This window comes from Zosterops lateralis (assembly GCF_965231275.1).
Source record: "Zosterops lateralis genome assembly, chromosome: 5".
Lineage (NCBI taxonomy): Eukaryota > Metazoa > Chordata > Aves > Passeriformes > Zosteropidae > Zosterops > Zosterops lateralis.
The window spans coordinates 66,298,863-66,326,311 of record NC_139766.1 but is presented as its reverse complement, the minus strand read 5'-3'; the positions used below and the strand labels follow the sequence as shown (position 1 = coordinate 66,326,311).

Here is a 27,449-nt window from a genome sequence, read left to right as displayed (position 1 = left end):
AGCTTTACACAACAAACACTGGTGCTGCTTTGATGTTTTTCTACATGCCTAGAAACCTAGTAAAGAAAACAAGCTTGTATCAGCTAATTAAGATACCATTGTGATTCCACTTTTACACTTGCCAGTGCAGAACACATCTAATATTTGTCAGGTGGAGCATTTTCTAATTTTTTTCCCAAGGCCAAAAAAAACCCTAAACCAAAAGGAACCACTCAGAATTTTTTTTTTTTTTTTTTTTTTTTTTTTTTTTTTTTTTTTTTTTTTTTTTTTTTAGCAAGGATAGATCACTTGTGTTTTATTACTCCAGAAAGGTCTGCAGAAAGGAAACACCACATGAAAGAATGGAATCTTGCTGCTTTTTCCTACTTCTTACTGGAATGTCAAATGCCTGTAATGGAGAGACTGTAACAGTACAAAAGTGAAAATCCTTGGATCCTAGGAATACTATTTTTGCTTGATAACTGCTAACATTTTGAGGCAGGTATTTTTTTTTAATTTCTCTTAATTGGGTTGGTTTTTTTTCTTTAAATGTTGATCTGAATTGCTGTTGGTTGGGCAGGGAAGTTTCTTTATCTCAGGCTGTCAGGTTCTCTGCCAGCTTGGCAGTAATGATAAGTTACAGGGTACAGAAAGGAGTTTTGGGGTGGTCTGTTACCATATAATTCCTCCTGAATTTTTACCCTATATGAGTAAAATGCTGCTATTCCATGCAATCCTGGAATTTACAGTGTTCCATGCTATATAGGCTTGGATGCTTCCACACAAGATAAAACAAGAGCACTAAAGCATAAATAAGAATTGTTATTATTTTGGTTCCATTTGGTGTAAATCAGCCCCGTTTCCAAACACGAGCATTTTAAGTGCCGTGTTCCCAAAGGAGAGTTTGGCCAAAGAGGTCTGACTCACACTGCTAGAAAGTAACAAGGAGGATGATACAAGTGGACAAAATGTGAAGGATGAGTCCTAGCAACTGTAAAAGCTTTTTATATCCTCTTCAACCCCACTCTATCCCTCAAAGTCTGCAGGAACCCCCATCCTATAGAGTTAGCAAAGCAAGTATGGACAAAAACTTCTCAAGTGCCACGTAACTGATCAACTTTAGTGCTTCCCCCCCCCCCCCCCATGTAATTAGCCCTTAATTAGTTTCCTGTTTTTTTCCTGCTCTGTTTAGTTTCCTACACTGTAGTATTCCTGAAGTCCCAGGTGGCCTACTCCTCTGCTTCCTTATCTTCTAACATTTCTATGGGAAAAAGAGGAAAAAAGAGGTTACTCCCCTTCTTACCTGTGACATAGGTAGGGCCTCTTTACTCTCATATCACTCCAACCTCTGCTTGACTTCTGAGTTTGGGAGACCAAAAAAAAGAAATGGAAATTGTTGTGGTGTGACTGATTCTCCTTTTTTCAAGAATGCACATCCTTGATTAGTAAATGTACGGCATCTGAAAAAAATTGGATTTCTTGGTATAAAAATAAAATATAAAATTAATAAAAAAATAAAAAATAAAATCAGATTTAAATGCCTCTAAGGGTTTGAAGATTTGCTGCAATTTTAATCATTCTCCTTAGAGGCAGGAGTGATGTTTTCCTCTATTCATGAAAATTCCTCTAATGTTTCGAGCTGAAATCTGCAATTACAGGAATGTGCATTAACACGTATATGTGCTTTGCTCCTTGTCACATAACAATTGTAACAGATGTTTTAATTTCAAGGCTGTACTACAAAGGTCATTGATTTCCAAAAACCTTGAAACAAAGCAGCAGGCACCTGGGGTTTGCTTTGGGGTAGGCCTGGAATTCCACCAGGTGGTCTGATCTGCTACTACTGGATACATAGTTCCAGAATAATCCTAAAAATGTTTCAGTGCCTGAAGTGTCAGCTGGGGTGGGAATTTGTTGAGGTTTTGGTCGATTTGCAGTGGATTTTTTTTTTTTTTCTTATGAAGGGGTAAAACTCCACACGATCTTATTAGAGCAGAGAACAACATTACCCTGAACAGAACATGTTTTACTGCTGCAAAATCCATGAAATTTGTTTATTTGTGGCACTGCTTCAAAAATATTTGACTAGTTTTATAGAAGCCTGTTTGGGAATTTGCTTAGTTCATTAGAGGGAGTGACATTATTTTTTGGAAGACCTTTTGTAGGAAAGGGAGTAAAACACGGCTGAGAGATGAATGAAAGGAATGGGAAAGGAGCAGGTGCCTTAAGGTGTAATCAAGGAGAATTATGGGAGCACTAGGAGCTGGCAAAGAGGGAAAGGAGCGATTAATGTCGTGCTGTGGTGGCTTTCCTCATCCTGTGACCGTAGTGCTTGTGGGATAATGCAAGAGGCAGGAGTGTGGGTATAACCTGTGAGCGCGGAAGGGGCGCACCTACTGCTGCGAGCCGAATTTTCTGGGGGATTTTTGGCAGAGGAGAGATGGTGTGATGGCAGAGGTACCTGCCTGTCGGAAAGGTTAAACGATACGGGACTCCCTCGCTGCTGGGACCTCGAGCACGTTCTCGAGGCTGGGGGCCCCGCGGGATCCCCTCGGCACCCCCGAGACGCGCTCACCCTCCCGCTCCCCACCTCCGCTCCGCCGCGCAGGTGCGGGCGAGGCCTGCGGAGCCGAAATGTCCGAAAGGGCCTGGAAAAGCTCCCGGCCGCGTGAGGTCACGGCGCACGGGAGAGCCCCGGGTCCCTCCCCCGCGCGGGCGGGGCCGGGGCGGCCGAGGCAGCGCGCCCGGAGCGCCGCCCGTCCCTCCGCAGGCGGTGGTGGCGGCCCCGGCGGGTGGCGGTGGCTGTCGCTGTCCCTGGCTTGGCAGCGAGCGGCCGCGGGGCAGCGGGGAGCCGGGGGGCGCCGGCAGCGGCCGCGGGGCGGGGCGGCGAGGAGAGGAGGAGGAGGCGGGCTCCCCTTCCCCCGCCGCGGGCTCCTCGCCTCGGCCGCCCCGGCTGCGGCCCCTCCGGCGGGCGCACGGCCGGGCATGTCCGCGGCGCAGGTGTCGGAGCGGCGGGGCTGGGGGCCGGCCCAGGAGCCCCGGCAGCCCGAGCCCGGCTCGCCCCGCGGGGAGGAGGCGGCGGAGGAGGAGGGCGGCCGGAGCAGGGAAGCCCCGGCGCCCAAGGAGAACGCGTGGACGCGGCGCAGAGCCCGGCGGGACAGCCTTTCCCCGCCCGCGGGGCCGGACGGGCGCCTCGGACCGCAGGAACCAGGTGCGGGGCCGGGAGCGTGTGCGCGGCGCCTCGATGCCATCCGAGTGGTTTTGGGGCTTTTTTTTTTGGTTTGGATTTTTGTTTTTTTTTTCTTTAGGAAGGAAAAGCGCGTGTTTGCCGGCGGCCGCGGAGCCGGGCCCGTGCGCAGCGCAGAGCCGGGCCGGGCGCTGGGTTTGACATACATGGGCACGGGAGGGAGCGCTCGGGGCGGGGGACACGGCCGGGGACAGCAGCGCCGGGCCGGCCGCAGCTCCCGGGGCTTGCCAGTGGCCACTCTGGGCCGGCGGTGACCTCCGGCCGGCCCCTGGCGCTGGCAGAGAGAGAGAGAGCTACTCGTCTCCTTTCGCCTCCTTTACCAAGTGCCGCTTTGCCGCAGCTCTTTTTTGGTTAATTATGTAGCGAGGCCCTCGGAACGATCCGTTACTTGGGTTTGATTTCCAGAATGGGCTTGCGGAGGCTCTAAGGGCTGATAAAAGCAGGCAGTTCGCTGGCTGTTGGGATTTGGTGTGTTTACATAGGAAGAGATGGGAGGGAGAGTAGCCACGGGATAATTTCCTGGCCTTAAATCACTACATGTAAGATAAAGTCAGCACACTGACTGAATGGGCATATGCCTTTACAGAGCTGGTCGTTAAGGACCTAACTTGAAATTGCCAGGCTTTATGCTTAGGCTAGCAAGGAGTTCCTAGAAGTTTGTAGCTTCTTGGAGTATTGTTCTTGGCTGCAAGTAAACTGCTGACCTCAAAATAAGTACTCCAACCAGCGCTTCCCGAGAATTTCAATCTCAGCACTTGCTCCCGAGGGCACCTGACAAACCTTTTTTTGTGATCTCATGGTCACTTTTATCCTTGAATTAAACGTGTTCTTCCTTGACAAAGAGAAATATATAATTTACAGTTCCAAGTATACAGGTCATACAAACGGAGGCCACATTCCAGACCACAAAATCTCTACTTGGCTGAAGAGCAGAACTTTGGGCAGCATCTCTGCCCATCTTTATTATTATCTGGCCTGTTTTGTTGATGTGTACTGACGTGCTGCTAAGTACCTGTTTGTGCCGAGCTTCCAAAAATCCGCCTGGCTGGGCAGTAGCTTGTGGTCTGCTTCATACATGAAAGGGGACCTGTCACTCCTTTTGGCCTCGCTGTGGCAGGAATAACAACAGTGCTGCATCAGAAGCACCGGGAAAGCTGCTTTTGTTAGCACCTTGTGTGCTTCACCTCTGTGAAGTTTGCTTTTCCGGCAAAGATAAAGCACACAAATAGTTGTTGAAGGAAGGAGGAGGCAGGAAGCAGTGCATTCATGCACTGTGGGCACTGTCTCCTTCATTTCATGCTTTTGGAGAACCTTATTTTTTTTTTTTCCTCCTGCAAGAAGTTGTGCTGACCATTCATGGAATTAATAATTAAGCTGAGGAGTTGTACTAGAACATAATTTTCAGTGGCCAGGCGTATAACTGAGCAAATAAGGGAGTCAGCATTGCTGGCACTGGTGGAGAGAACACACACCAGGGTGTGTGTGTTTTGGTTTGGCCACCACCAGAAGCACCGTGAAGAAGCCACCGTTGTTACCCTTGTAAAAGGCAAAGCAGCTGATCCTTCCTGCCTGTTTGAAGGGAGAAATTGCCAGGTGCCTCCACCCGCAACAAGGGATGTGTTTGGAAGGAACTAATTGCACGTTGGCCAAGCAAAAATCTGTCACACTAAGGCCCTTATGAATGTTGTAGTATGGAAATTAGTCATGTGAAATAATGAGTGGATGAGCAGAAATGCTACCTGGATGGAATGCAGAACTATCTGTAAAGAGGATAATAAAATGTAAAAGCATCTCACATCAAAGCAGTGGCTGGATCCTGTTAGACTTGTTGATCCTGGCATAATTTGTTAAAAGTTTCCTGAGACATGCACCTACGGTGTGTTCAGTGATAGTTACAGACTTGAGAAAATTGGCTCCAGCCTGTCATCTTTGGACTTTCAATTTATCCTGGGATTGGTTTGTGATAGAGGCAAACCTGGCTCTTGGTACTGAAACAAATTGTTAATGTCACCTGATACTACTGGGAAAATGCAAAATTTTGGCAGAGGAATTTGGTCCAAGTGTTGTTAGTACAAGTGATTATATTTTTGTCTCTGATACCTTAGCAGGTTTTAGTCATTACAGTAAACCAAACACCCAGTGCAAACATACCTGAACTTTTCATGGTGTGTTTGTTACCACAGTTCAGTGTTTCTGACTAAGCATTTTGTTAAACTTCTCTTTTAATCAGAATTACTTCAGAATTATTTTTACATCCTCATCTGCTTTTAACTTGTGGGGAAAGGCTCATATCAGGTATAAAATTGCTGGTGAAATTGACAGGCTTCTCTCTAGTTCAGGAAGAATTGTTTCCCTGAGAGAGTGGTTAAGCTTTGGAACACACTGCCCAGGGAGGTGTGGAGTGTCAGTCCCTGGAGGGCTTCAAGAAATCACTCAGGTTTAGTTGACAAGGTGGTGTTTGGTCAGAGGTTGGACTCGATGATTTTGGAGGTCTTTTCCAACCTTAGTGATTCCACAATTCTGATCCTGGTGATCGTGGTCAGAGGGAGTGAGCTTTAGCAGAGGCTGCCAAGTGATGGAAGGGGCTTCTGTGATGTGCCTCCCTCCCCTTGTAGTGCCAAGCCAATGTGTGGCACTAAATCCTCACTTCTTTAGGTTGAAACTGTGAGTTTCCCATCCTCCACATAAATGATTTGCCAAGAATTGAGTGGTTGATATAATTTGATTTCAAAAGTTCTCCCACCTCTTGGTTTGATGAAACCTTTGGCACTGCTCTTTTTGTGAGGTTGCACAAAGGGAATCTGAATGACAAGTTCTCGAGTCTTCCTGTGATTTGTGTAGCTGATGTGGCTCTCTAATTATTTATTAGATGATTATTCAAAAATTGTTCATGAAATTCATGGAAATAGTCAGTGAAGCAAAATACTTGGCTGCTGAAGTGGTTGAAGTGGATTTGCCTACTAGCATGTGCTTAAATGATGTAGCTAATTAAAATAAGTGTACACTTCATTCTTTTATTCTGTGCATATTGTGTTTATTTCTGAGCATCAAAGAATGCATTTTATCTGTTTGGTATTTTGGTAGCAGAACCATTTCACTGTAGTGCTGTTGTATAAATCAATTTGCTTTAGTCTGAGAGCAAAACAGGGTGTAAAAGTACATTTTAGTGAAGATACACTGTGTGTTGCTAGGAATAGCAAACCTTAGATGAGTAAATTCATAAATTATCTGATTATCGGATTTTTTGGGTATACTTAAGGCAAGTGTTCTCGTTAGTTCTTATGAATTCATGGAGTGTTTCAATAGCGCATTCTGAAAATTATTCAAAGCATTATCAGAAGTTTCAGCATTGACATTTTCCCCAACCCTAGAGGGATTAAAAACATTATCCTTACAAAGCTGCTGCCTATATCTTAGTTGTGCAAAACAGCACGTGTTGGTTTTTATACTGTTCATAACAGCGTGGTTGTTTTTTGTCTGGAGTTTTTGTTTCTAAACTGGAGACCTGTTGTGAAACTGAAACACCTCTCTGTGCTATGGCATGTGCTTCATTTAACCGTGAAAACTTTGGTAGAAATTGAGTCATAGGTTGCAGTTTTCTATGAAGGAAGCTAAGGAAACAACCGAGAGATTAAATATAAGGAAAATAAATTCTAGTATGGTGAATCAATCATGTATTGTGGATTCTCCCCCCTCTCCATTGCTTGTTGTATTGAAAAATTGATGGGCTTTGAACATAAATAGGTGGAAGGGTGCAGGTGTCATACATCACTGCCTCGGTTAATTGCTCAAATAGTGTGGAGATTGACAATCTAATAATGTAGTTTCGGCAATAAAATGCTAGAAGTCTTGTAGAGCAGAGTGTTAGGATAGTAATTAGGATTATTTTTGATTGTTTTGCAGAATCTCTGCTCTAAGTCCATGCTCTGGGTTTAAAATAATGGTATTCTCCAAGGAATATTTTTTGTTACATTTGGAATACTTAAATCTGTTAAAACAACAGATTTAAGTGTAGCTTACCTTGTCTCAAAATGGAATATACTGTCAAGTTTCAAACTGAGCATTGAGAGGAAAATATGGTACAAGTTCAACACACAAGCTCCAATTAAGTTGTGAAGAGCTGGATGATTTTATCTGCTCCCTGAAGCACTTCTGTTATTTATGTGATGCTGTTCCTTGACAAAAGGGAACACACGAGCTGTCCAAGTAAAAATAAAACCTGAATATTTTCTAGAAAGCCTCACAGCATAAACAGTGTTTGTATCAAAAATTAGGATGCATTCTGCCTATATTAATAGACTTTGCTTTCAGAAGAAATTGGCAATATCATCCCTCCCTTTCCATCAGAAAAAATTACTTGCTGACTATTTATTTGCAGAGCTTCAAACCATTCTTTCTGAAGTCCTATTACTTGTGATCCTATTGTGGTTGTGATCAGGAGTATTTTGGTGAGAGATCTTACATACAAACTCTGCTCCTCAGCCATCCAGTCTGTTTTTCCATCTCTGTTGCCATTGTCACAGAGGATTGCTGCAGTTTTGGTGGTTCTAAAATTCATCTTTCATTTTTCAGACCTGTTGCTCCATTTATCTTGACGTGCTGCCCATGGCATGTTTGTACAGCCTTGTCTTTCTGTACCTCCTGTTAGGATGTGGTCTATTAGGAAACTTAGAAGAACCATAATAAAAATGGCTTTGGAGGCTGATTTCTGTTTTCATGTGAATGCCATCTCAACTGCATGGAGTTCAGTGGTTGAAAGATGATCACTGGTAATTAAACTGCCTCATCCTTGAGGCAATTTAAATTCATACTTTATTCATTTCTCCCAAACCCTCCAAACTCTGAAGCCCAGCGAATAAAACCGTTGAAGATCAGTGAATTCTTTCATCAACACAGCATGCCACTAATGAGCAGGTTCCTTGTAGCCTACCACGGGATAAACCATTTTAATGCAGCTGTATTGGAATTAACAAGTGAAATAGTTTGTTTGGAAGGCCTTGTTGAGTTCTGCTGAAACTAAAGATGCCATTTTGGCGTACCCAACACTGTTATGGGACGTTAAAACCAAACCCCAGAGTGATGTTAAGCAGAGGGTTTTTATCTGAATGCCTGAATGGTGGCTCTAGGCCTGTTCCTGACAGCAGAACAGGTGTGACCCGGGTAGAACCTTTCAGTGATCTCTTGTTATGTTCTTTTACCCTCCCGCCCTCCTCCTTGTTTTCCCTTCCCCTTTATCTTCCCTTTCATGCTTCACACTGAAGCCCAGCTCCCAGGTGATAAGCCCCAGAAAGCCGACCAGGAAGGACCTGTTCAATTTGGTTTAGAGCGTGGCTCTTTTGGGAGGACAAGGAACTTTGTGGAGGTGTTGCCAGGTAGGGAAGTGCAGGGTGATTTGAGATGAGATCTCGAGCCCTTTGAGTTCCAAAAGAGCATCATCCACCAGGCGCTGCATTGCCTAATATTTTCTTTGTGTTTAGCTTCCAAATGCATCTTCCAAGTCTTGGATTACTCCGTTCAGATAAGAGAGATGCCTTAAAACGAGTTGGGTCTCATTCTGCTCCGTTCAGACAGCCTCTCCTGCCGCCTGGAATAAATTATATCCCATGACTAAGACAGTGCAGCAACAATGGGGCTTGCACTTCTGAGTGCCTCGCTACGCCCTGCTGACACACAGAGCTGAAGTTCTGGCAGAACAGTCCTTCAGCAGCAATTTAAGTAAAAGTGCTGTGAGATGGAAAAAGGGCTTCAGTCAGGTAATTGGACAGGGACCTTGTGTTTACAGCCACTCAGTTTACCTGCACGGGTAATTGGCAGTTCTCTCGGAGAGAATTACAAATTTGTTTGCTGCTCCACCCCTGCAGTCGTTTGTCTTGTTTTGTAAAAGGGCAATTAGTTTACTGCCTAGTGGCAAGTGAAAATTAGGGTTACACGGTCACCGTGTGCTTCTTAAAGCTCTCAGTCTGAAGTTAGTTGAGATGTGTGTTTTGTGTTTTGTCTTTGTTTTAAAAAGCAGATCTGTAGGGGAGGCAAAAGCCTGCCGGCAAATGGTGGTCAGGATCTTCACTGGATTCGTGTCCGGTGAGATGTCCAAGCTGTATAAAGCATACACACGAATTTCATAATTTATATGGCCATAAATGCTATTAAAATCTAGCCTGGAATGTGGAGTAAGCATTAGTTTGTGCTTCTAACGTTTGCTGTGTATTCCAGGAAGCAGACAGAGCTTTTCCAGAGTCACTAGGGCACAAGGGTGGGGTTCCCAGTGTGGAGCCCTGATAAGGGAGATTAGTCACTGGATGTGAAAGAGATAAGGGCTGAGGAGGTGATGTTATCCCCTTATAAAATAATCCACTTGTGATTTCAGACACGTTCAGTGTTTCAAGCTTGTCTTGCAATAAAACACTGAATAAGAAGTTTCAAGGAATGGTTGTGACTCCCATCTGTATGGGGAGATGTGCACTGAGCTTAACACAAAAAAATTAAGAGATGGTTTCTTTTTGCTCAGGAGATCAGATAGGATCATTATTATAATCTTTAGCCTTTAACTAAGTAGTATTTTTCTCTTTTCATATTTTCCTTTTTTTTTTTTTTTTTTTTTTTTTTTTTTTGTTGTTGTTGTTGTTGTTGTTGTTGTTGTTGTTGTTGTGGTTTTTTTTTTTTTTGCTTTGTTTTGTTTTGGCTTGATTTTGAGCTACATGGCTAAACTCTATTTGGTATCAGAGTAATTACTTATAAAAGAGAATTACTAGGAATTTGGGAATATATAATTGTTTCTACTTTTTTTCTTGCTTAATTATAGGTTTCATAAATTCTACCTTCTAAGTATAGCTTTTCAATAGAAGAACTTATTAAATGTATATCAGGGTTTCCTTTGCCACTTGTTAGGTTAAAATACCAGCATTTTGACATAGCCTTGACCTTCTTAGTTGAAGAAAATGTTTAAATACAGAGTAAGGCAGCATCTTGTACACCTGGTTTGCACTTACTATGAGTGTGAGTTTTCAGAGTCATGTACTTTAGTGACTTTAATCACTAAAAAAAAAGTTCATTGATTTTGATATCAAGCCCTCAGAAACACTTTGGTGGAGTATGATAGAGCCTGGCAGAGTTGTTAACACACACCTGCCTTATTTGTTTAAAGTGCAGCCTATTTCTTCACCTGAAAATGTTTTTCTTCCTTTTCAGAACTACAAAATTCCACTAAAGTGATAAAAGCAGGAAAACCCAGGACAAGAAAAAGCAGCAAGGTTTGTATTTTTGCCTGTAAATATTCAGTATGATAAATAGCTGATATTGCTCTTAGAAAAAGATAGAAGGTATTTCGGAATTCCAACCAGAAATGTTATGTTATGCCTTGGTAATAGACAATTTTGAACACAGAGACAAATTAAAAAAAAAAAAAGGAAATTAAAATTAGGAGAGTTGCTAAATTGGTGTAGGTGTGAGAGATAAACAAAGGCATTTTTGTGTAAAAAATCAGTGGAATTGCATAAAACTGTGAAGGGGCTGCAAAGAAACAGCATCACTTGAGCACAAGTGATGCTAGATTGGTTTTGAAAATCCTCTTTGCATCTTATATGATCACTGTCCTTTATGTGCATAAAATCACCATTACAACAACAGGAGACACCAAGTCCTTTTTGAAACATTAAGTTCCTAAAATTTTGTACAGCCACCCCCTTTTTAGGTTAGTTAATAGCTGTTAAGGTTTTCCAAAAACTAAAACCTTAAGCAGTAGATGCCTTTAAATCTCATATGTGTAAGACAACATTTAATCTGACAATTGCTTGATGTGAGCTCAAAACTCTTTTGCAAGTTGTGTGTTTGTTTTCCGTTGCATCTCTTGGTTTTTTTAAAAATTGCTACTTTTAACAACTCTGCTCCAGGGAGTAGTCTGGCTCTCTGAGCTATGATTGACATCTTTCCTGTGTTAAAAAGGGCTCAATCAAGGAAGGACTATTAACTGTTTGTCACCTTTGCAGGCTGATGATTTGGGTGATATTGCGAGCTGGCCGACCCCGAGCGAAATAGCAAACAACGAAGTAAGTGTCCTTTGTAATCCTCAGGATTTATTTTTCTTTTAAAACCATGTTGGCTTATCTGTTTAATACTGTTCCCCTCAGAATGTGCTTTGGATGTTGTAGGGTTTCAGTAGAAGTTTTGTCAGTAATTCAAGATGCTGGTGTGCGCTTAACTGTCTGCACTGCTACCGGAACTTGTTAGTGGTGTGATGAGCCACGGACTTGTACATTAAATAGTGCCTTATTTTTTAACTCCACTGTTTAAGAAGTTTCAATTTCCTTTTCTGCTTTTTTCAACTGTTTGTGCACACATGAGAAGGCCTTTGGAGTTGTGAACGTGCTGCCCTCTCTTGTGACTCAGAGCGCTTTGTACCCGTTGTCTGAACACAATTTAGTTATTCTTAGTTATCTTATTCCTCTGGCATATTTTTCCCCTTCTGGGTTTTAAGTTAACATCTATTCTGTCAAATTATCTTTCATTCTCTTTATCTCAAGTGCATAATGTGTTTTAGACCTCTCTGATGCTATTTAAAACAAGAAGAAAGCACAGATTATTGCTAATGGTGAGGTGCCATTTCACTGCTGTAGCTCTGCAGCTGCATCCCTGTGGTGCTTTTACTGTATTCTTGGTCAGGGAAACCACAATATTTGGGTCCAATAACATGCATTTTACAACGGAAATTGTCCAAATTCATGCAGTGCGTGTAAAGCAAATTAACATTTGGTTTGTTAAACTTAGTTTATTTATCCAGGGGAAGGTTTTGTGTTCAAATTAATTATAGCACAGTACTGTAGTATCTGCTGTATGTATTCCAGCAGGTTCAAAGCTGTCTCCAGAACACAGGAAAATTCTTTCTCTTTAGCAGGAATGTTTATAAAGCTTCCCATTTTGCAGGTAGAAATTCTATCTGATCATAGAATGATTTGGGTTGGAAGGGACCTTTAAAGGTCTTCTAGTCCAGCCCCTGCCAGCCCAAGTGGAAGGAACATCTTCCACTTGACCAAGTGAGCTTCATCCAGCACGGCCTTGAATGTTTCCCAGCATGTCCCAGGGACATCCAACCACCTCTCTGGGCAACTGTGCCACTGTTTCACCACTCTCATCGTGACAAATTTATTCCTCTACCTTGTCTGAAACTCTTTTGTTTTAAAACCATTCCCCCTTGTCCTAATGCTATAGGCCCTGCTAAAAAGTCTGTCCTCCTTTTTTAATGCTCCTTTAAGCATTGAAAGGCCATGGTAAGGTCTCCCTGAAGCCTTCTTTTCTCCAGGCTGAACAACCCCAGCTCTCAGCTTGTCTTCACTGGAGAGGTGCTTCAGCTCCCTCATCATCCTTGGCCTCCCCTGGGCTCTCTCCAGCAGGTCCATATTTCCATGTTGAGGATCCCAGAGCTGCAGGCAGCACTGCAGGTGGGCTCTCACCAGAGTGGGGCACAGGGACAGAATCCCCTCCCTCCCTCTCTCCCTCCCTGTATTCTGTGAGCCCAGCTTTTTAAAGATTTTAAGTTTGAACAGTAAATACTAGAGAACATTCCTTTCTTTCCTATACAATAAATTTTCATGTCTGCAGTCATGATTGTTGTCCACAATGCCATTTTATGTCTGTTAAAACCCAAAACCTCTTAATCTACAAGTTCATTTTATGCTCTAGTCATGTTAGCAGAAAATAAAACTATTTAAAAAGAGACTTTTCAAAACAAGACAATTCTTACAGTTCACCCTGTTAAAGAGGCTGAGAACAGGTAATAAAAAAAGGAACTTTAATAGCTAAAGGAAATGGGCACCTCCTGCTATCAGCAGCTGTACTGCCAGAAATAATTACCTGTGTCTCTTACAGTGTAAGACTGTAAGTCATAGCAAGAAGCCAACAAATAGAAGAGAAAAGGAGGAGAAATCTGATCAAAAAAGCAATAATGGAATCAAGGACAACCCAGAGGCAAAGCCAGATGGTCCAGCAGATAACACTAGTGAAGATGAAGCTCAAACTAATAACCAAAGGAAAAAAGGTGAGTTTAGGCACTGTGTGTAATGCAGTAATGCACTGTTGATACAGCTGCATCGATTCCAGTTGATTGACTGGATAAAACTTCTCTTTTTTGCACTTGCTGGGTGAATATAGAATATATTCTAGCCTCAGCCAGGCTGCCTCCCTCAGGGTTTGGAGCATTCTGTTCAGTCAGGTAGGAATTCTGGGGGAAAAGCAGCTTGTGCCCTGTTGATGGTCCTTGGAGCTCTGATGATTTCTGGAAGATTGTCTCTTATATCTTTTTTCCCTCAATAGGTAGCACTGTGTTAATTTAATTTAATACATAGATGTGTGTGTGTTACTGCATATACACCAGCACTTCCATTTTCATGCTCTGCTATTGGCTTGCACATTGCAGTGATCATTTGAAAACTAAACCGGGTTGTTTGCTTCCTTTTGAGCCAATTTGTTACACTAAAAATGGGAAGCAAACCTATATCTCATTTGGTCAGGAGCTTGAAACAGGCTGGAGAAACAGCAGAAAAAGTTTATTTGAAGATCAGCTGGGTTTTTGTCTTGCTTCCCTGCTGGTGTTTTTCCAGATCCTAAAGACCTTTGCTGTTCAGATTTATTAATCTTCCTATATACATATATATATATTTAAAAAAAAACTTATATCACTTTTATTTTTTTCTGTCTAAGTGGAAATCTAAAGCAAAGCATTCCACAGAGAAAATGTGCTTTTCTTTCCCCCCAACAGTGCAGAGAAGACATTTTATATACTTGCTTATATTTCTTAGCCACAAAAGAATGAAGTCCACAATACTAATCAACATTCTAGTTGAAGAAATTGTTAGTGGTTACTTTAGGCCAGCCTGCAAATAAAACAAAATAAAGCTTTGCTAGTAATTTTTGATGCATCTGAATGAACTTTGAATATCTGCAGTACTACAGCTAAATTCTCAGGAAAATTTGTGTGATTTGTGATTGAAATCTTTATTGTGGCAGTTAATTTTATATGTTATTTTTTACCTCAAAGTTCCATATACAAGTTGTGAAATTATATGGCAAGGAATTTACTGTCTGTATTTAACACTGACATAGCTGTAAATTCTTGATCATGGAGCTTCTAAAAAGCAATTTAATAAAATGTTTGCCTTTATTTCTTATATTTGAAGCTTAGGTGAGGTTACATTTCAGTTTCAGGATTTCTTGCTTACTGCATTTATTATTTAATCATTTGTAATATCTTAAAATTTCAATGTTAAGCTTCTCCTGCTTGTTAAAATTTGAAATTAACTGCTGCTAGTTTTACAAGGAAAATTCTGTAGAGTCTTTTCAGGAGCTGAAGTGTTAGTATAATTAAGAGTAACACATTAACTTTTCAAGGTAACAAGCAGAAATGGGTGCCACTTCACTTGGATGACGTGAGGTCAGACAGTCAAGACCGAGCAGGCTCTCGAAGCTCCAGATTTGTGCTGGAAACAAACAAGTTAATACCTCATAACAACAGAAGGAATGAGGCAAGAAGTAAGTAGTTCTCAGTCTCTGGGTACTTACTGTTGGTGGCAAATAAAGTGTAATATCACATGAGCTGGCAGTTTATGTTGAAATGTAGGTGAAACCTGGTGTTTATATTTGCCAGTGACCAGCAGTTTATTATATATATTCCTCTTCGTGGTGCCCTACACAACCTTGTCCCACAGTTTTACACTGCAGAAAGTTTGGAAAAAGCCTCAGAAGGTTTCTGCTCTGCTGCTATTCCCACAGCTTGTTGCTACCAGAGGAGTTGCTTGTGGAGCTACACTTTGAACTCTGCTTTGGCAGTTCTACTGATGTTGTTTTTTCCTTCGAGCTGGACTGATTCCCCCAGCTCCCTGACCTATTTCTCAGAACAGCTCTGCAAAAAACTGCACTAACACCACAACTGGTGCTGCTCTTTTGGTTCTCAGGTGTTGTGAACACAGCTGGTTAGGTGGCAGAAATCCTGGGCTGAGACAAAGTTGGTTGGTTTAAGTTTTAAAATTGAAATATACATTTAGAGTTTGAATGTTTGCTCATTATAGTAAGTACTGGTTGCTATTGATATGGAATTTATGGAGTAATTTTAGGAATTTTAGGAACATGGATGAGAGTTTGATCTGGATGACTGATGAATGGATAGAGGTGGTCGTAGGATTCTTACCAGTTATCACTTCCTTCAGCAGTTTTTCCTTAGGATGGTCAAATGACTGAAAACCACACACATACAGATTATATTCTCTGTCAATTCAGAGTCTTATTTGACAAGACTTGAGTGTATGAGCATGCACGTGTGGTTGTAGGGTTCACTAAAAATCGTTGCCAAACCAAGATTTTTAATACAATTTTTACTACACGTCTTTAGTCAGTCCTTTGTAAAATTTAGCATCTCTCAATTTGATCTAGTGGGGGCTGTATCCCCAGGCATTCCTGTGGCAAAGTGGTCCCCCTGGCATCTGAAGGACTATCCAATTACAACTTAGGGAAACTTTCAGCAAAGGTGACTGACTGAACATGGAAGTCTCTGCAAGCACTGGGAGAAGAGAAAGAAAATGAAACCCTCTCTCACAAAATTCCTCTCACGAGTGAAGTAGGAATTACACCTGTCCCTAAGTTTTGGGCTGGATGAAGCCAAGGTCCCTGGAGACTGGTTTGGACAGTTGCTGTTCAATGGGCAGTCAGGGGAATGTTTGGCAGCTGCTGCCAGGGGCAGAAGGGAGACTCCAGAGAGCCACTGCTGTGGGATCCTGTCATCAAGGGTTGGGCAAAGGGATCCAGTGCACCCTCAGCACATTTGCAGGTGACCCCAAGCTGGGTGGTGCAGCTGACATGCCTGAAAGCAGGATGCCACCCTGAGGGACCTGGGCAAGCTTGGGAACTCATCCTTGGGAACCTCATGAGGTTTAACAAGATCACGTGCTGGTCCTGCGCCTGGATGAGGACAATCCCTGGTGTCAGTCCAGGCTGGGGATGAGCAGATGGAGAGCAGCCCTGCCCAGAAGGACTTGGGGATGCTGGTAGAGCAGAGGCTGGACATGTCCTAGCCATGGCACTCACAGCCTAGAGAGCCAAATGTGTCCTGGGCTCATCCAGAGCCCCGTGGGCAGCAGGGGAGGGAGGGGATTCTGCCCCTCTGCCCTGCTGAGACTCCACCTGCAGGGCTGCTTCAGCTCTGGGGTCCCAGCACAAGGAGGGACATGGAGCTGCTAGAATGAGTCCAGAGGAGTCCAGCAAGATGATCAGAAGGATGGAGCACCTCTCCTGTGAGGAACGGCTGGGAGAACTGGGTTTGTTCAGACTGAAGAAGCAAAGGCTATGGGGTGACTTAACTGTGGCCTTCAGTACCTGAAGGGAGCCTGCAAGGTGGACAGAGACTATTTAAAAGGGCATGGAATGACAGGATGAGGGGGAATAGTTTTTAAATGAAAGCAAGTAGGTTTAGATTAGAGATTAGGAAAAAAATACTGTCAGGGTGGTGAGGCCCTGGTACAGGTTGCCCAGAAAAGCTGTAGATACCTCATTCCTGGGAGTGTTTGAGGGCAGGTTGAATGAAGCTCTGAGCAACCTGGTCTAGTAGAAGGTGTCCCCACCCATGACAGGTGGGGTTTGAACTGGATGGTCTTTAAGAGTCCTTCCAAGCCAAGCCATTCTGTAATTCTGTGATTCCCATCTCACTCCAGTAGTGGTGGGAATTGTCCACAGCAGGAGACTGAACTGCCATTGTCATTCCTTCCTGCCCTGAGTTGATCACAGGTACTGTGACCTCTGAGCTGGCACCAGGGTATCCAGTTGCTCCAGAAGCATTTGGGATTGACTGCATCTCCTTGCTGCCGACCCTTCCTGCCTGACTCAGGGCTGTCAGACCTCTCCTGTTCTTCTCCTGCAGCTTCAGCTCTGACCACGGCCAGGCTGTGGATTGCCTGGGCTCAGGCTGAGAACTCTGGTGGCTTACGGGACTTGCAGGCAGCAGGATGTTTCACTGTGATTGCAGGCATTTTGTGGTTCTCTTTTCTCTTCAAGGCTGGCGCCGTGAGAGAGAGAAGAGAGATGACCACGATGAGGTGTGCAGCGTGAGGAGCGAGGGCGGCAGCGTCCGAGCCTTCTCCAGAGGCAGAGGAAGGGGGAGGAGCAGAGGAAGAGGACGAGGCAGAGGAAACCCCAGCAGTATGCAAAGAAATGGATGCTTGCAAAAAAAAAAATTCAAAAACATAGTTATTTCATAACTATGGTGGTGATTGTTGTTTTTGTTTTCTAATGTTGTTGTTTTTATGTTCTCTTTCATGCTGAAGTGAACTTTGACTATTCAGTTGGTTGTCAAGAGCTGTATGGTGAAGGAATTGACCAAGTGTTTCAGCCTGAGCTTAACCCTGGTGTGATTTATTACTATGGTGATGGAACAGGAGTGCAGATGTATTCTGTGGATGAAGCGCTTCTCAAGGAGTATATAAAACACCAAATGTAAGTAGATTGCTTAATGTATAAATAATTTCAGAGATCTAGTTAAGATTAAACAACTCATTTCAAGCAGTGTTGAATCCTTATTATCCATGTCAGGTTGGAGATTGAGGCGTTTCAGCTTAACTTTTTGGGTTAACTTTGACCATTACTAGTGTCAGCTGGAATTTATTCACTGGTGGGGTGGAAAAACTTGAGCAATGGGGAGGAGTTTTGAGGAAGCTGTTTCTGCATCTTGTGCTGTAGTCTGGCTCTAACTCGTAGAACTGCTTTATTTATGGTACACAGCCCTCTTTATGTTGTCATGTAATTGAGATATGGATGTCTCTGAGCTTGTGCTTTTGAGTACTGTTGGTCTGTTTGCCTGTAAAGCTCTTCTTGGGTGATGTTTCCCCTATTTGCTCTCAATTTCACCTTGAGAAGTCTTGTTAGTTTGATGTTTTCAGTGTGTTTCGCCTGAAACATGTAAATGAGAGAGAGAGAAAGAGTAGTTTTGCAATGATACTTGATTTTACAATAATCTGAAATGTTTACTTTCTCGTGTATACCATCAGGCAATGAGAAACCATCTGGAAGACTGATTATCACCAGGAGACAAGTCAAAAAGGGCCTGGAAAGCACTAGTTCATTTTAAAGAGACAGTTTCCACCACTGGCAGATATTTCACCCTCTGTACTTGCATTTCTCTGTGATGCCTCCGTGGTGGTTTTTTTGATTGCCCTCGTGTTCCGTACGGCAACTTGCTTATTTTATTCTCGCTTCTTTTGTTACAGTTGACGCAAAAAGGAAGAGAAAAGCCTCTTTAAAGGGCAGAAAGTATCTGACATGTGGCTATCAACTTCAAAACTTCTATTGCAGTCTTTTTTTGCTCTTGCTGCCAGGCCCCTATGAGACCTGACAGTGGACATGTACCCCCATGTCAGGACAATCGGCCTTCACTGTCCTCAGACAAGTAGGGGAGGAGCACAGCCACTCCACTGTTGGCCAGATTTCTGGGCATGCAGTGTAGAATCCAGACCTCCTAAGGTAGGACATGACAATGTCCCCCTCTGCTGAGAAAAATGTCAGTTACAGCACTGGTCACATCTGACTTCTGGGTGTATTTTTATTCCCCTTTGGCACCGAGAGCTCGGCAGGTGTTGGTAGAAGACTTGGCATGGCTGGATAACCACAGCCACTGGTTGCTTGCCTGGTATGAACTCCTAAGGCATTTGGTTGTGGAGTTTGCTTTCCATGAGAGGGAGATTCCTGAGCAGATTTAGAACAGAGCTTCACTGGTTTTATTCACCCTCGACCAAGAAAAAAAGTGGTTTTTATTTATTCCCTTCTTTTACCACATTAATAATGATGGGAAACAGACTTCATTCATCAGTTACCTATTATTAGCCTCTAAATTGGGGTGGCTTTGTCTGCCTTTCATAATTTAGCTATAAAATATTACAGTGACTCTGCCAAAGAGGGAAGTAAGTATATGTGGAATAAAGGTACACAAAATTATTAGATCTCAGCATTCCTATTGGAGTCCAAGGTAAATCCAGATATATTAAAGAAGTGAGACTGAATCCTAGTGGATGAATAAATTTTAAAAGTTTACCTGCTTAATAGAGAAAAACCTTAGACACTGTTCAACTGAGTTGATGTGTAATTACAGGAAGAAACACACTGCTGTCAGGCAATTTATGCTTGTCTCAAGAACCAGCTCGATGTACAAGAGAGCAATATTTGTATTGCATACAAAAATACCTACCATGTTTTTAACCACAGGCTGAAGTTTTCAGCCTGAAAAGTTTCGGTGCTTAGCAGCTCCTCATTCTCCAACATGTGGCAGAACTCTATTTAAGAAGTCCTCTTGCTTTAGAAAATAAATAAAAGTTGGAATATCAATACAAGAATAAGGACAGGGACTCTGAGGAAGAAGGGAAAAGCTGGAGGGGATGTGTGTGTTTAGGTTTGTCCCTCTACTTGGAGCAAACTTGTGCATTGTCTTCATTTATCATTAATGGTCTTTCACATTCCTTTTTCTAGAGTGATGGACATCAAGTGAGGCAGTTTGAGTCAAGTTCAGTCATTGTCCATTTCTGCTTGTGGAATTTTTAACTAGGTGAATCGTTACAGGATTTTACCTTTACTGTATGATTGTAAAGGTAACACTAGTAAAATGTTGGATTATGGCATTTGTGCTTGCTTATCTTCTAGACTGGGAGGGGAAAAGGAACCCAGCAGCTCAGAACAGTAGACAGGATATACTTGAAAGAATCTGTCTCTTTGTGCCCAGTTGCTTCACTGATCATACTTGGCTCTGAGTGAGAGCTTAATTCTCCAAAAGCCTTGTTCTCTTCTCTGTTTGCTTTGATTTAATAGCAGTGTTTCCATTTGTCCTGTCTTGTCCAGCATTGAGACTTTAAATTCATTCTGTCTTGGAGCTGAGTGTTGGTCAGAACACGGTGCTGATACTGCCAAGGTCTCAGGGTTGATCCCTGCATGAGCCATTCACTTGGGAGTTGGACTCCAGCATCCTTGTGGATCCTTCCAGCTCAGAATGTTCTGTGTGTGATTCCATGTGTTTCATAGAGCCAGCTTTTGCTTCAAATTTCTTCAGCTACAAAAAATTAGAGAAAGAAATGGTATCAAGGTGCTGCTTGGGTCAGTGATGGCATCAAAGTGCCCTGCTCTTGGAGACTTTGGCCTTGATCCCAGCTTCAGTGGAGAAACTTGTTGTTTTATTCTTTGTTGAAAGTAGAATGATCTTTATTTACATTTGCATGTGCAGCTTTTTTCCTCAGCATTTTAATACCCTCTCATTTTGTTTTTACACTACTATTTTTGTCATAGAATTCTAACTGCTTTCCATTAAGTCTTTCTCTACCTGCGTTTTTCTGAATGTGATGAGGAGTTAGTATTCCTTGGATGTGCTGTGCAAAATCATGGTATGATGTGTAAGCTCTAAGAAAGGCCTAGATTTCATGTAAATTGAGGAGGTTTTCCATTCTTTTTCACAGGACATTTTCTCATTCCATTGCTCTGTGTGACAGCTCATGATTTGAATTCCTTACTTTTTGTCTTCACTAAATAAAAAAACCTCTTGACACCTGGATTATTTCCTAGAGCAGCTTCATTGTTGAAAATTTGTCTTCCTGCTGTTTGTCCCTCATCTCTGTGGTGTTATCAGATTCCTGAAATGTCCTTGTCCTTCAACATCATCTATTCTTTCAGACTTTTTTCCTCCATGAACTGTTGTGCCTTTTTGGTCCAGTTTCATGCCAAATGCAACATTACTGGTTTTATTCTCTCATTTTCCCACAAGCATGCTTGATGATTCAGGGTATATATGTGTGCCTCAGCACTCAGATAGGATACTTCCAATGCACTGGAAACTGGGACAATAAAAGATGCAGTTCAGGATGAGCTGGTACTGCTGTGTGGGACATAAACTTATGCTCTGACTGTAAGCAGTGCTTGTCCTTCATCTCTATGGAGGCCAAGACAATATTGTTCCCTTCTGTCCATGTAAGTAATGAGGGAGGGGGTGGGTGAAGGAAAACTGGAGCGTAGTTTTTGGCTGTGCAAATGTAACAAGGCTTTGATTTTTACCCCTCTGTGCTGTACTGAGTCATAAGTCTGTCTCAGCCTGTCGAGCATGCTTGCTGCTCCCTGGGTCTGCTGCTGAAAAATGGTTTTGTTGATGTCAAAATACTCTGTTCTTTTAATGGAAGACTTTAACAAGGTGCTGCTTTAGGATTTTCTTTAACCATACATAGAATAAGCTCAGGTTTGTGTGTTTCATTCTGCAGTGAGTATTATTTCAGCACAGAAAACCTGGAGAGAGACTTCTTTCTGAGGAGGAAGATGGACAAACAGGGTTTTTTGCCCGTGTCACTGATCGCCAGTTTCCGTCGGATGCAAGCTCTCACCACCAATGCCGCGCTCATTTTGGAGGTAAAACCAGTCAGAAGGATGCACTTGAAACGTTGCTTGGTCAATTCTGTGCTACCATAGCTTCAGAGCTATGAAGTTAAGAAAAATTTCTGTTTTTAATGACAATAAAGAGCCAAGTTGTCTGGGGTTTTTTCCCTTTTTTTAAATAGTATTTAATGTTTATCATATGCTTGTCACACAGGCCCTAAAGGACAGTACAGAAGTTGAAACTGTGGATCAGAAACTAAGAAAAAGGGTTGATCCAGAAAAGTGGCCAATTCCAGGTCCTCCTCCATGCAACCTGCCTCCAACTGACTTCTCTCAGCTCATCAATTGTCCAGAATTCATACCAGGCCAAACTTTTGGCTCACATACTGGTAAAGGATTTATTTTACAGAAACATAAGTTTAGGGCTGTCTGTCTAGCTTAGGAAATTTGCCTCCTGATACTGATTTCATAATAGAAGCTGTCCTTTTGGTAATGGTTTATTCAGCTGCTCTGCCTGCCAGGCTTACATTTGCCAAGTCACATGGCTGATGTGAAGTAGATGAAAATGTCTCTTGTGTGTTATGGCTGTGACCATTTTCCAGAATATAGAATGGTGGACTACAGTCCTGTGGAATTAGTAATGGTAATCTTAAACTAGTCCTAAAACCTGCTTCATTTTTGTGGCAGCTGAAAGTTCACTCTTTATTTGGGGCATCCTTGTTTTGGATGGGAAACCCATTCACATTTTTAATAGGGAGATGTATTTGTTCGCTGACAACCCTTGGCAAGGGAATCTTTTCCTAAAATGTTGGCTGAAATTAAATGGGAGGAATGAAGATGGAGTTAGGCACCCATCCACAGAGTTAGAGAATGACATGGAGAAAACAATCTTAATGATGCTGCTCTTTTTCTTCTCAACAACACGTAATGTCTCACAGGCTGTGAAGAAATTTTCCATGGAAATAAATTCTTAGAATTTATTTTATTCTGAAATATTGAGTGAACTGTGAAAAGCTGTCTCTTAAAAATGAAAAATTCTTAGAGCAGCGTTATGTTTATCCAGAGAGGTAGAAAAATGGTAGATGTGGTTAAAAGAAAGACCAGTGAAAAATTGAAAAACAAGCAAAATAGAACCAAAGCAATCCACAACAGGAACTGAACTGCTGTTTTCTACTGCTAGAGTCTGCACCAAGCTCTCCAAGAGTGGGAAGCCCGCTGAGTCCAAAGGAAAATGCTGAATCAAATAATTTTCAGACAATGTCTAAAGGACTGTCTACAAGTTTGCCTGATTTGGACTCTGAACCTTGGATAGAAGTGAAGAAGAGGCATCGTGCATCTACTGTCAAGTTAAAGGTAAAATCAAAAACCTTTATGTTATGTTTTTTTAAAAAAATGCAAAACCAACTTTGAAGTTACACTGTAAACTAAGATTTAAACATCTTAACGTATGTGATGCTTGAGAGTGCAATAAAGTTTGGAAAATCATTATCCAATTCAAATATAAAATCTTCTCCAACTTAGGAAACTGTTCCCGTACCTGATCAAACACCAGATCAACACCAGCCACCCCCACCTCCAGAGGAACAAGAACAGGAAGAACTTGAATTTTTGTTTGACGAGGAGATGGAACAAAATCAGTGTCAGAAGAATAAGTTTACTGATTGGTCAGACAACGATTCTGACTATGAAATTGATGATCAGGATGTAAACAAGATTTTAATTGTAACACAGACACCACCATGTGTGAAAAAACATCCCTGTGGAGATCGTGCTGGCAACCGTGTGTGCCGTGCAAAAATTACATCAGAACTTGCTAAAGTCATCAATGATGGCTTATACTACTACGAGCAGGATTTGTGGATGGATCAGAGTGAAAATTATGCCATGATGAAGGTAATTCTCTTTAATTTTTGACTTGAAAACCATGCCTGTCCAAACAGTTTCCAAATCAATTTCAGCCTTCTGCTATGTAGTTGTAAAATGCTACAGGAGAGTGACAGTAATTTGCAGATCTGCTGAGTTGTCTTTACAGTTGAAAGCAGATACAAATTTTTTATGCCACAGACTTGACCAACAACACTGAGCGAATTTTTTTGGGTAACATTTTGAAGATGGCTCAAGTTTTCCAATGTTTTTTTGTTCTATGAGTAGTTTGTTTCATAAAAACTGCAAACCCCCACCCAGAGGGGAAAGGGGGTATATGTCAGAAATGAGATGATGAGAGGGAAGCAGTACAGTCATTTAAAAGTAGTTTTATATTAAAGTTCTGTTTGCCTTTTAGATTGTTAGAACAATAGTTAGAATGAAGTTACCTAAATATACTGAGTGTTGAGGGAAAGAGGTATCATCTGTGCCCAAAGAGGGGGAAGGAGCTTCATGGACAAATGGAGCAAGTTTGTACAGAAGCAAGATGGCAAAGGTAGAAACGATTGTTGAGAATAAGAGCAAGAAATAAAGGGTAGAATTTAGAATATAGATTAGAATGGACCAAGAAAACCAGCAAATGTGAAGAGGGCAGTGAGAAATAGCAAACTGCAAGAGAGAATATTTCCTTTTTTGTTGTTGTTATGGACTTGACAATGATTTGATGAGATTTTTCACGCACAGCATGCACAAGTCCCACCTGATACAGGTGTGTGGGGGTACTTGAGTGTCAGTTCTGGCTTATTTTCTCTTCATGAAATGCATCTGTTTCTCAGGATGGTATCTATTACCCTGCTTTGCATTTACAATTTGCTTTCTCTTAATTCAGCAAGAGATTGAGAACTTTAAGAAGCTAAACCTCATTAATAAGGACGAATGTGTTAGTCTTGCACCAGAAACTGCTGATCCAACCCAAGAAGTTCCTCCAAGACCTCCAGGGTTACAGAAAGGTAAGTATGAAAGTATTTGTTTTTTAAAAATCTCTGTAATTAAGAACAAATCTGTAGGTGTTTTCACTCTTTCTGCCTGTGCAGTATTTTAATTTTGGTTCAGTCAGCAGTCTGAAGGGGTTTTTCTTTGCTAATTTTTTCAGACTGTCAACTGTTCCTGGGTAGCCTGGTTTCAGTTGAATGACAAGCTGGCACTTGTTCTGCTTTGTTGTCACTCTCCACCAGCACCAGGTGCTCTTTGTGTCACTTGGAATTTACAGTGTGTAAAGTTAAACTGTAGCTGTGAAACATTTTATAGAAACCAGCATTTTTTATGGGCTACAGAGATGGAAGGAAATGAGATTAGAAGCATTTACTACTTGTATCATACCATTACTGAGCAGTCACAGCGTCCAAATCTTATCTCCTGTGGTACCATTAACATTTACTGGGCTACATGCTAATAGCATCTCTAAAGCAGCTCAGTAAAACCACCTCCCTTTCTCCTTTTCTGCCTTTATTTAGCAGAAGAGCTGGCCTGTAATTTCCTGAGTACTGAAGTACCTGCAACAGCAGGGATGGCTCGATCGCTGCCAACAGCAGTCCCGGATTCCCCCCGTTTCCACCCCGGCTTCATCCCACGAACACCTCGCACCCCAAGGCTCCAGGATCCCAACAAAACACCCAGGTTCTACCCTGTTGTTAAGGAAGCACGATCCTTTGATGTAAAGGTAAATGGAAAAACATATTAAAATAAAACCCCACAAAAACAGTAGAGGCCTCATAAAACTCATGTTTGTGCATACAGTTTAACAAGAATTAAAAGGCAAAATGCTTGTACTCCTATTGCTTAACTCCAAAATATTTACCATATTCACTTTTTTTTTTAATCAAATGTTTTCTGAGTTTTCTTCCCTGAAAGTCTGTACTAAAAGAAGTGCAGTGCTTAAGATTTTTGATTAGTTACATAAGACTAATCTTCAGGTTATGAAACTCTAGTCTTGTGACTTTGTAACTTGTTAGAGAACAGAATAGAAAACTTCTAGATGTCTGTTTTAAAAAGGAAGTGAGTGAGTGAAGTCAAATTAAGGAAACAAATCCTTTATTTTCTTTCTTAGACTCCGAGAAAAAGAAAAACGCGCCACAGTACAAATCCTCCCTTAGAATGCCACGTTGGTTGGGTGATGGATTCCAGAGACCACAGGCCAAGAACTTCCTCTCTGAGGTAAATGTTGCTGCTGTCATTCAAAATTTATTTGCAGGGGTAGTTCTCACTACCAATGGAGAAGCAGTCTATAAAAGGCAATTTATAAATACAATGGAAGAAAGAAAAGAATGATTAAGAAAGACAAAATCTGGAATACAGATTAGAATTCCAGCTTCTTTGGAAACAAGCTAGGCAGATTGGTGTTCACAGTGTTGTTTGCTCCATGATACAGCAGCAGTAATCTTAGTTGAGGCACTGATGTTCACTTCAGCGTTCATTTAAAATTAAGCAGGACAGTAATGTTTCACTATCATTGTGCAAAACTGTTTTATTTTTGACATTTTAGCACAAAATCTGATTTTCTTGAGGTCCACCCAAACCCAGGTGACCATATGTCAGCTCCTGCATAGGTCAGGGTGGGTGAAAACTGATTCTGCAGAAAAGCTCTGTTTACAGGGCAGAAACATGTTGGGTTTTTTTCCTCCAGCAGTTCCAATGCCTCACCTTCAGAAGGAGCTCCAGTGGCAGGTTATGGCTGTACTCCAAATTCTCTTCCCAAATTCCAGCACCCATCTCACGAACTGTTAAAGGAAAATGGCTTTACTCAGCAGGTGTACCACAAATACCGGCGGAGGTGTTTAACAGGTAAGCTGCTCCATGCACTTCCTAAACTTTTTAGAAGCTTCCAGGTGTTGTCTGATACCAGTTGTCTTCTCATTGTTCCTCATCCCTAATTTTTCTTGGGAAAGGCAAGCAAAATTTCTTTGGTGCCTCTGTTTTAGGAACCCTGCTTTCCATTTAACTTTACATTCTCCGACAAAAAAATCACCTTCAAATCTGAACTGAAGTTACCAGAAGAACTGGTGTGGTTTTTTACTAAAAGGCAAGGCACTTTAAAATATTCTGGTGAAAAATTAAAATAGTGGTTTTGTTCTTTCTTTTCTTTTTTTTTTTTTCCTTCCAGAGAGGAAACGGTTGGGAATTGGCCAGTCCCAAGAAATGAACACACTTTTTCGTTTCTGGTCCTTTTTTCTGAGAGATCACTTCAACAGGAAAATGTATGAAGAATTCAAACAGCTTGCTTTAGAGGATGCAAAAGAACACTACAGGTATTTTTTCCTGAGGCCTTACCCTTCCTTTTAATGACTCTGAAGTTTACATACATCTGCAGTGAACAGTACATTTTCAGTATTGCCTTTGACTTTTTGTAAATATTTAAAATAGCAATGTGTCTCAGTTAAATAGCAAAAATTAATGTATAATTGTGCTTTGCAGATGAATAGCTGACTGTGCAGCATTTCCCGACTTGTAATCAGTTCTGAATTCTACAAAATCCTGTAACTTGTTGACCATGATGAGTCAATTCTGTGCTAACACTCCTCAGATTCTTCCTTCTGTAGGTGAAGACATTCTTAGGCTCATTTTACTTGTTCAAACTGGTTCTTGCCTTACAAAAATACCAGAAAAATTACCACAAAGGAAATTGTCATTGCCCTTGAGTTCCTGGATAGAATTCCCTTCCTTCCACCCAGCTCCCCCACATCTATTTCTCTAAGCCAAAGAGATGAGATGGATTTTTGTACCTCTCTGTTCTGTTCCAGGTATGGCTTGGAATGCTTGTTCAGATTTTACAGCTACGGCCTGGAAAAGAAATTCAGGAAAGAAATATTCGAGGATTTCCAGCAAGAAACAAAGAGAGACTATGAAGCTGGTAATTATCACAAGGCCTGTCACTGCTCACACTGTGGTAACATTAGTTGAAGATTATCCCAATAACTTGTTAACTAACCAAGAACAG

At 41.8% G+C, this 27,449-nt stretch overlaps 1 protein-coding gene across 4 annotated transcripts in view; it reads left to right on the top strand.

Moving 5' to 3' along the window:
* The first annotated feature begins 2,639 nt into the window (after positions 1–2,639).
* Positions 2,640–27,449, top strand: part of LARP1B (La ribonucleoprotein 1B) — a 27,235-nt gene continuing 2,425 nt past the window's right edge. Inside the window, exons 1-17 of one of the 4 annotated variants that reach the window (XM_083861183.1) lie at positions 2,640–3,190; positions 10,412–10,473; positions 11,209–11,268; positions 13,085–13,253; positions 14,603–14,743; positions 17,255–17,398; positions 17,524–17,692; positions 21,481–21,625; positions 21,807–21,981; positions 22,773–22,945; positions 23,114–23,485; positions 24,345–24,465; positions 24,973–25,175; positions 25,563–25,669; positions 26,139–26,296; positions 26,616–26,760; positions 27,253–27,362. In XM_083861183.1, coding sequence (XP_083717309.1) covers positions 2,965–3,190; positions 10,412–10,473; positions 11,209–11,268; positions 13,085–13,253; positions 14,603–14,743; positions 17,255–17,398; positions 17,524–17,692; positions 21,481–21,625; positions 21,807–21,981; positions 22,773–22,945; positions 23,114–23,485; positions 24,345–24,465; positions 24,973–25,175; positions 25,563–25,669; positions 26,139–26,296; positions 26,616–26,760; positions 27,253–27,362 — 2,680 coding nt within the window. In that variant the 5' untranslated portion in view covers positions 2,640–2,964. Of the gene's footprint in view, positions 3,191–10,411; positions 10,474–11,208; positions 11,269–13,084; positions 13,254–14,602; positions 14,744–17,254; positions 17,399–17,523; positions 17,693–18,473; positions 18,716–21,480; positions 21,626–21,806; positions 21,982–22,772; positions 22,946–23,113; positions 23,486–24,344; positions 24,466–24,969; positions 25,176–25,562; positions 25,670–26,138; positions 26,297–26,615; positions 26,761–27,252; positions 27,363–27,449 lie in introns of those variants that run through there. The other 3 variants (XM_083861184.1, XM_083861185.1, XM_083861186.1) reach the window with 3 other exon arrangements.